We start from the raw sequence: 8,944 nt of genomic DNA, 5'->3' as shown, positions 1-8,944 counted from the left end.
ATGTTTTACACTTTCTTGTAGTTTGTAATTTTCCAACTCAAGTTTCTCATTCTTGATTTTCAAATCATTGATTTCCATTTTGAAGTTATTTGTTTCAAGAGATGAGGAATTCTTGATTTTATCTTCTTCTTCTTTAAGGAGTTCATTTTCTTCTCTTAGTGATTTAATGGTTTCACTTAGTTCGATAAAATTATTTTCAAACATTTCATTCTCTTCACTAAGATGTGCATGGTCTATTTCTAGTGACCTAAACTCCTTGTGAATACTAGCTAAATTATTTTTCAAGTTTGAATTCTTAGCTAGTTGATCCTCAAGTTTCTTATGTAATTCTTGGACATTTTCAACAAGTTCTTCAAGTGTGAATTCGGCATTATCCAAGGGGTCTTCATTAGATAATCCCATTAAGCACATGTTTTGATTTTGAAGATTTTCAATAGAGTCCAAAACATTTTTAGCATTTTTACAAGAGGATACTTTCTCATAAATGTGTGGTGGTAATGCACAACATGTTGCAATTAGGGCTTTTGTATTTAGTAAAGATAATTTTTTATTATATTCATTTAATCCTTTAGATTTAGCATTTAACATGAATCCATTTTCAATTATCTTTACCATATCTTTATCTAGACCTTTTAAGTATGTCTTCATATGGATCAACCATGATCCATAATCCGAACCATCCAAAATAGGTAGTCTAGATCCCATCTTTTGAGTTGCCAAAAAGTTTGATCTTTTAACTCTTAACCGGTTAGGGTCTTAATCAAGAGCCCAAGCTCTGATACCAATTGAAATCCAAGTAGTGACTTGGTTTGGCAACCTAGAGGGGGGGTGAATAGGATGTTTATAAAATCTTTACCTTTTAAAAACTTTTCCTAAGATTTCACCCAAGACTTATCCCTTGTTTAATTAAGTTTGAAATAGTTGAACTTAAACAATATTACAAATTAATATAAGTTCAAAAACCCTTGTTGATTAGCAAACTTAATTAGGTGATTTATAGCCTAGTTAGCAAGGTACCAATATTCAATCAAAACCAAAATGCTAACTACTCACTCAATTCCAAATATGTAAGAATGCAAGCACAAATAAATAAGAAAGTGAGAGGGAGAGAAAGATAGAGAAATACCAACACAAGTGACACAAAGATTTATAGTGGTTCGGCAAACGGCCTACTCCACTCTACTCAAGGTCGCACTTGAGGATTTCCACTATTGAGACCTCCACGACGCCCGGCTCCGAGGCTTTTACACTCCAAGGGAATTAGATAAGGATGCCCTTCCACCTTTACAATGACTCTCCTTCTCCGCCGAGTTCTAAGCGGTTCACCCAAGGGAATTAAAAACAACGGATGCCCTTGCCACCGATCGAATAAAGAAGAAGATAAAAGCTTTGCCTCTATGTAGGCTACAATGCAAGTTGAAGCTCCAAGGATGCTCTCAAGAATAAACAAGTTTAAGCCTAAACCAATCTCAAAAGATTTTCTCAAATCAAGGCACAAAGAGTTTGGTTGGTGAGAGAATTTAACCCAAAAATAGTTCACAAGTGATTTTCTAGGGTTTGTAGAAGTTGGACAATGTTCATGTAGTGTTTTGGACCCTTGAATGGGTATATATAAAGTCCCAACTCCATGTGACCGTTTGAGGGGTAAAACAGTCAAAACTGGGTCAAAAAATCAACTAGCCGTTGCACCCCAACGGCTATATTTTTTTGAAGAAAAACATTTCTCGGAGTTCCGAGCAGAATTCTCGGAGTTCCGAGAATTCAAACAGAGCTTTTAATTTTGGAACCTGGTGCATTTCTCGGAGCTCCGAGAATGTTCTCGGAGTTCCGAGCTCGGAGCTCCGAGAATAATTCTCGGAGTTCCGAGACTGGTTTCCAGCAAACAGTGTCGAACTTGTAAAATTCATATCTCCCTCATTTCTCGTCGGATTTTGACGTTTCTATACTCTACGGATATGAGAAAAATGAGAGCTATCTGTTAAAAATATTTTCAAAAATATTTGAAAATTTTTTAAATAAGTTTTGATAGGATTTAGTTGCTGGTCCAGGTTGTTGCTTCGGAACTCTGTTTTGTTCATTCTTGTGTTGAATGCCATATGGGTCCCAACATGTTGGTACACCACCATGGCCATTCACTTATCCATTTAAGTCCTTAAAGGGTGTGTTAGTCTCTTTGAAAAACATATTTTTAGGGGTTTAAACAATGTGCCTTGATCAAGAGAAAACACAAGAGAGAAAGGTGATACATACTACCCTTTTGAACACTCTCTTGAATGAACTCTTGAGCCAATCTTCATTTGATCTTCAATGTGGTTCTTGGATTGCTTGTGGGATCTTCACTTGAGCTCCTTGCTTTAACATCTTCCAAGGATGATGCCACCAATGTGTTCAAGCTCCTTTGCATGTTGATCCTCAAGCATGTGTTGTGTTGCATTGTGTAATGGCGATATGACATGTCAAGCATGTCAAGTTCCTGTCTAAGACACAACACTCAAGGCAACTGATCAGTCCATAAACGACTAATCAATTTGTATTTGTTAATCATCAAAACAAGGTGATTGACTGAACCCATGGGGAACCCTTTGGCTTACAATTTCTCTAAGAGATAGCCTTATGCATAAATGGAAACTCCATGGTGACCTTCAGATATTATCCTTAGATAATGGCTTCTTCCTTTTTAAATTTTCTGACCCGGAGGATTGTTTGAGGGTCCTTGAAGGTGATTCCCATTCTGTTGGAGGTAGACCCCTTATTCTTCATCGTTGGGACCCTGATTCCCCTCTTGAGAAGAAGCTTACTGACGTTCCAGTTTGGATCCGTCTTCTTGGTCTTCACCTCAAGCTTTGGAGTCACCATTGTCTCAGTAGAATTGCTAGTATGTTGGGGAAACCTTTGTACAAGGACTCCCACACTGCGGATGCCACCAGACTCAAGTATGCTTGCTTTTGCGTTCAAGTAAATGTTGATCAATCCCTTCCTAACTCCATCAAGTTGAAGACCTCTAAGGGAGAGATCAACCAACCGATCACTTATGAATGGAAACCGCGAGCTTGCACAAATTGTAGGGACTTTAGTCACATCTCAGAAAACTGTGATCTTAACACAAGGCAGCCTCAAGCTCCGATCCGTAAAGAATGGAGGGAAATTCAAAAGCACAGTGATGCCACCCTTCCCCATCCCCATCCATCTGTTTCTTCTCTTATAAAGAATATTCCCAAGGGACAGGAGGATCTCCATCAAATTGCCATCAACAATCCAAATAGATATGCCGCCCTTGCAGCCAAGGAACCTGATCCATCTATCGACGCACCACCCGGCGTAGTGCAATTCAAATGGAGAAATTGAAATCAGTATCATCCCCCTCTGATGCGGAAGATGAGGTTTGACACCTTGTCCAAAAAAAGAGGAACAAAGCCCCTCTATCTTTCCTTTCTCCCACATCCAGCGGCCTCCACTTCTTCAACCTCGGGAAAGGTAGTGGTGGTTTTTTGCTGGCTTCGGATGCTTCTAAGGGCAGTTTGAATCCCTTGGTTGTGTTTTTCTTCTGTTGTTTTTCTTCGTAGGATTTTGGTCTCTTGAGCTTTTTTGTGTTTGGGTTGCCCCCCTTCCGACTTGTTTGGGGTTGTCTCGTTGGTTTGTTTTCTACTCTAGTTTGTTAGAGCTTGTTCTTTCCCTCGTCTCTGTGAGGGGTTGTCTTGATCTTATTGCATACCTTTTCTCTTATTAATATATCTGGTAGGGGTCCGCCTAACCCCAGCTTACCCATCAAAAAAAAAATGAGAGTGTTACAAATGTAGAGACTAAATAACTGCCTTTCAACGACAAAATTACGTTGATAATGCTTTTAAGGCAAAAAATCCCATAACTCAATCAACCCGGTGAATATTTTGATGAGTTTTTTTTTTTTTTTTGAAAGAGAATTTATAGGCCTCCGATTGGTTGAAATTTCACCACATTTGGACCTAAAATGATAGAGTTATGGTGGTTTTAATTTTGGGTGGCGTTTGGCACAGTCTTTAAAAAAGGGACCATAAGTCTCTCATCCCTTTGAGTTTTTGGGTTCCATTCATTGGGTTCGAAAGAAAACTTCGAGATAGGCATGTAGAGACTGTTTTCACTTAATTTAGTCTGAAAATGAGAGAATTATGATTGTTTTACTAAATAACTTCCTTACAATCCCAAAATTACATTTTAACGATTTTTAGGCTAAAAAGATCATAACTGAATCATCCCGGTGAATATTTTAACGAGCTTATTTCCCATTAAAAGATAATTTGAAGGCCTCCAATATGTTGAAATTTCACCACTTTTGGGCGTAAAATGAGAGAGTTAAGGAGGTTTTAATTTTGGGTGACGTTTGGCATGGTTTTTTAAAAAAGGACCATAAGTCTCTCATCCCTTTGAGTTTTTTGGTGCCATTTGTTGGGTTTGAAAGAAAACTTTGAGATGGGTATGTAGAGACAGATTCCACTCCTTTTAGTCTTAAAATGAGAGAGTTATGGATGTATTACTAAATAACTCCCTTTGAATCCCAAAATTACGTTTTAACGCTTTTTAGGCTAAAAAGACTAACTCAATCATCCCTGTGAATATTTTGATAAGTTTTTTTCCTTCGAAAGAGAATTTGAAGGCCTCCGATTGGTTGAAATTTCACCCCTTTTTGACTTAAAATGAGAGACTTATAAAGGTTTTAATTTTGGGTGACGTTTAGCACGGTCTTTAAAAAAAGGACTCTAACTCTGTCATCCCTATGAGTTTTTGGGTGTCATTTGTTTGGTTCGAAAGAAATCTTCGAGACGTGTATGCAGAGACTGATTTCACTAGATTTATTCTTAAAATGAGAGAGGTATGGATGTTTTACTAAATAACTCCCTTTCAATCCCAAAATTATGTTTTAACGTTTTTTAGGCTAAAAAGACCATATCACAATCATCCCTGTGAATATTTTGACTAGTTTTTTTTCCTTTGGAGGAGAAATTGAAGGCATCCGATTGGTTGGAATTTGACCACTTTTTTACTTAAAATGAGAGTTATAGAGGTTTTAATTTTGGGTGACGTTTCACACGGTCATTAAAAAAAGTACCAAAACTCTCTCATCCCTATGAGTTTTTGGGTGCCATTTGTTGGATTGAAAAGAAAACTACGAGTGGGTATGTAGAGACTGATTTCACATGATTTAGACTTAAAATGAGGGAGTTATGGTTGTTTTACTAAATAATTCACTTTCAATCCCAAAATTACGTTTTAACGCTTTTTAGGCAAGAAAGACCATAACTCAATCATCCCGAGAAATATTTTGACGACTTTTTTTTTTTTTTTTTGAAAGAGAATTTGAAGGCCTCCGATTGGTTGAAACTTCACCACTTTCAGACCTAAAATGATAGATTTATGGAGGTTTAAATTTTGGGTGACGTTTCACACGGTCATCAAAATAGGATACATAAGTCTCTCATCGCTAAGAGTTTTGGGTGCCATTTGTTGGGTTCGAAAGAAAACTTCGAAATGTGTATGTAGAGACTGATTTCACTTGATTTAGTCATAAAATGAGAGTGTTACGGATGTTTTACTAAATATGAGATGATCAAGTCCATGCGGATAGGTTCGAGTTTTACAGAATATATTTGGGTTGAAGAACTGCTTTTAGCGAGTTATATTCTCAACCGTGTCCCACATAAGAAGCTTGATGTTACTCTGTACGAGGCATGGAGTAGCAAAAAGCCAGTTTTAAAGTATGGGATTGTCTAGCTCACGTCAAGTTGCCGGACCTGAAGACTCAAAAGGTTGGATACAGAGGTCCGGTTGGTAATATACTAAGTGGAATAGATAAGCTGAATCCAATCTTTGGCACTGCTTTCACGAAGAAATAACTAAGAAAGGATTCCCCTTCCGCACAAGCTCCTGACTCGGCTCCTTTCGTGGGACACGAGGGCGGCTAGCCTGCTTAGTTCATCGGATGGGCGGTCAAGAGAGAAAGGAATTGGGGGTAGGGCGATTGATTCATAGCGGGTGGTCGATCCGTGAAAGGGTGGGCATAAGGTTCCCGATATGTAAAAGAATAAAGCCCGTCTACTCCCGGTCTATAGTGGTGCATCTCTTCCTAGTGATCAAAGGCTTCTCACCATCGAATCCCTTCGCTCCACTCCACTTGAAGCAACTAAAGGAGCTCCCAAGGGTGGTTCATTCGGCATGCCTATGCTCCCCAAGCAGACTTTCATAAGGTGAGACGTGTACCGGGCAGTCATATGACGGTTCACCGAGGGAGTCGACTGAACATCTCAGCCATTGGCGAGAATTTCGCCCGCATCCGATCCCCAATTCTCTCCAGAGGGGCCTCACTTCACTCACTTAGACTTCTCTCTGCAAGAGGAGATCGTTCTGTTTGGTCCCTAATCGTAGGGACCTCACTGACTGAGCAACTGGAGGGAGACAGCACGGGGCAAAGCAAAGGGCAGAGATTCGAGTCACTTGTTAGGTTAGAGTTGGCCTTATCGAGTGTGAAATCAATTTTGATCAAGTGGCCTAGCTCTCTTCTTTTTGAAGGATGGGATCTCATACCAATTGAAGAAGGCAAAGCCGTCCTGCCCGGCCATATGTCCTATTCGACAAAATTATGTTGATGACGCTTTTTAGACAAAAAGCCCTATAACTCAATCATCCCGGTGAATATTTTGACGAGTTTTTTTTTTGAAAGAGAATTTGAAGGCCTCCGATTGGTTGAAATTTCACCACTTTTGGACCTAAAATGATAGAGTTATGGTGGTTTCAATTTTGGGTGGCGTTTTGCACAGTCTTTGAAAAAGGGACCAAAAGTCACTCATCCCTTTGAGTTTTTGGGTTCCATTCATTGGGTTCGAAAGAAAACTTCGAGATAGGCATGTAGAGACTGTTTTCACTTAATTTAGTCCTAAAATGAGAGAATTATCATTGTTTTACTAAATAACTCTCTTTCAATCCCAAAATTACGTTTTAACGATTTTTAGGCTAAAAAGATCATAACTGAACTATCCCGGTGAATATTTTGACGAGCTTTTTTCCCTTTAAAAGCGAATTTGAAGCCTCCGATAAGTTGAAATTTCACCACTTGTGGACGTAAAATGAGAGAGTTAAGGAGGTTATAATTTTGGGTGATGTTTGGCACGGTTTTTAAAAAAAGGACCATAAGTCTCTCATCCCTTTGAGTTCTTCGAACTCAAAGGGATGAGAGACTTTTGGGTGCCATTTGTTGGGTTCGAAAGAAAACTTTGAGAAGGGTATGTAGAGACAGATTCCACTTCATTTAGTCTTAAAATGAGAGAGTTATGTATGTTTTACTAAATAACTCCCCTTGAATCCCAAAATTACGTTTTAACGCTTTTTAGGCTAAAAAGACTTTGAGATGGATGCCATTGGTTGGGTTCGGAAGAAGACTTCGAAATGTGCATGTAGAGACTGATTTCACTTTATTTACTCGTAAAATGAGAGTGTTACAGATGTTTTACTAAATAACACCCTTTCAACGACAAAATTACGTTGATAATGCTTTTAAGGCAAAAAGGCCCATAACTCAATCAACCCGGTGAATATTTTGATGAGTTTTTTTTTTTTTTTGAAAGAGAATTTATAGGCCTCCGATTGGTTGAAATTTCACCACTTTTGGACCTAAAATGATAGAGTTATGGTGGTTTTAATTTTGGGTGGCGTTTGGCATAGTCTTTAAAAAAGGGACCATAAGTCTCTCATCCCTTTGAGTTTTTGGGTTCCATTCATTGGGTTCGAAAGAAAACTTCGAGATAGGCATGTAGAAACTGTTTTCACTTAATTTAGTCTGAAAATGAGAGAATTATGACTGTTTTACTAAATAACTTCCTTACAATCCCAAAATTACATTTTAACGATTTTTAGGCTAAAAAGATCATAATTGAATCATCCCGGTGAATATTTTAACGAGCTTATTTCCCTTTAAAAGATAATTTGAAGCCCTCTGATATGTTGAAATTTCACCACTTTTGGGCGTAAAATGAGAGAGTTAAGGAGGTTTTAATTTTGGGTGACGTTCGGCACGGTTTTTAAAACAAGGACCATAAGTCTCTCATCCCTTCGAGTTTTTGGGTGCCATTTGTTGGGTTCGAAAGAAAACTTTGAGATAGGTATGTAGAGACAGATTCCACTCATTTTAGTCTTAAAATGAGAGAGTTATGGATGTATTACTAAATAACTCCCTTTGAATCCTAAAATTACGTTTTAACGCTTTGACAAGTTTTTTTCCTTTGAAAGAGAATTTGAAGGCCTCCGATTGGTTGAAATATCACCCCTTTTTTACTTAAAATGAGAGACTTATAAAGGTTTTAATTTTGGGTGACGTTTCGCACGGTCTTTAAAAAAAGGACTCTAACTCTGTCATCCCTATGAGTTTTTGGGTGTCATTTGTTTGGTTCGAAAGAACTCTTCGAGATGTGTATGCAGAGACTGATTTCACTTGATTTATTCTTAAAATGAGAGAGGTATGGATGTCTTACTAAATAATACACTTTCAGACCTAAAATGATACATTTATGGAGGTTTAAATTTTGGGTGATGTTACATATGGTCATCAAAATAGGATACATAAGTCTCTCATCGCTAAGAGATTTGGGTGCCATTTGTTGGGTTCGAATGAAAATTTCAAAATGTGTATGTAGAGACTGATTTCACTTGATTTAGTCGTAAAATGAGAGTGTTACGAATGTTTTACTAAATAACTCCCTTTCAACTACAAAATTACGTTGATGACGCTTTTTAGGCAAAAAAAGCCCATAACTCAATCATCCCGGTGAATATTTTGACGAGTTTTTTTTTTGTTGAAAGAGAATTTGAAGGCCTCCGATTGGTTGAAATTTCACCACTTTTGGACCTAAAATGATAGAGTTATGGTGGTTTTAATTTTGGGTGGTGTTTCGCACAGTCTTTAAAAAAAGGACCATAAGTC

General features: G+C 38.0%; 1 protein-coding gene across 1 annotated transcript; it reads left to right on the top strand.

The window, feature by feature from the left end:
* The first annotated feature begins 2,613 nt into the window (after positions 1–2,613).
* Positions 2,614–3,345, top strand: LOC143891663 (uncharacterized). Its single transcript, XM_077396205.1, has one exon. It carries the CDS (start codon positions 2,614–2,616, stop codon positions 3,343–3,345), a length of 732 nt encoding a protein of 243 aa, XP_077252320.1.
* Positions 3,346–8,944: the final 5,599 nt, after the last annotated feature.

Source organism: Tasmannia lanceolata, unplaced genomic scaffold (assembly GCF_043159265.1).
Source record: "Tasmannia lanceolata isolate RefF3 unplaced genomic scaffold, GAP_Taslan_0.1 ptg000015l, whole genome shotgun sequence".
In the NCBI taxonomy this organism is placed as follows: Eukaryota; Viridiplantae; Streptophyta; class Magnoliopsida; order Canellales; family Winteraceae; genus Tasmannia; species Tasmannia lanceolata.
This window is presented reverse-complemented; position numbering and strand designations above follow the sequence as displayed.

Bases quoted from the DNA above. Each gene is read 5' to 3' on its own strand.
- LOC143891663 (XM_077396205.1), top strand. From the start codon at position 2,614: ATGCATAAATGGAAACTCCATGGTGACCTTCAGATATTATCCTTAGAT.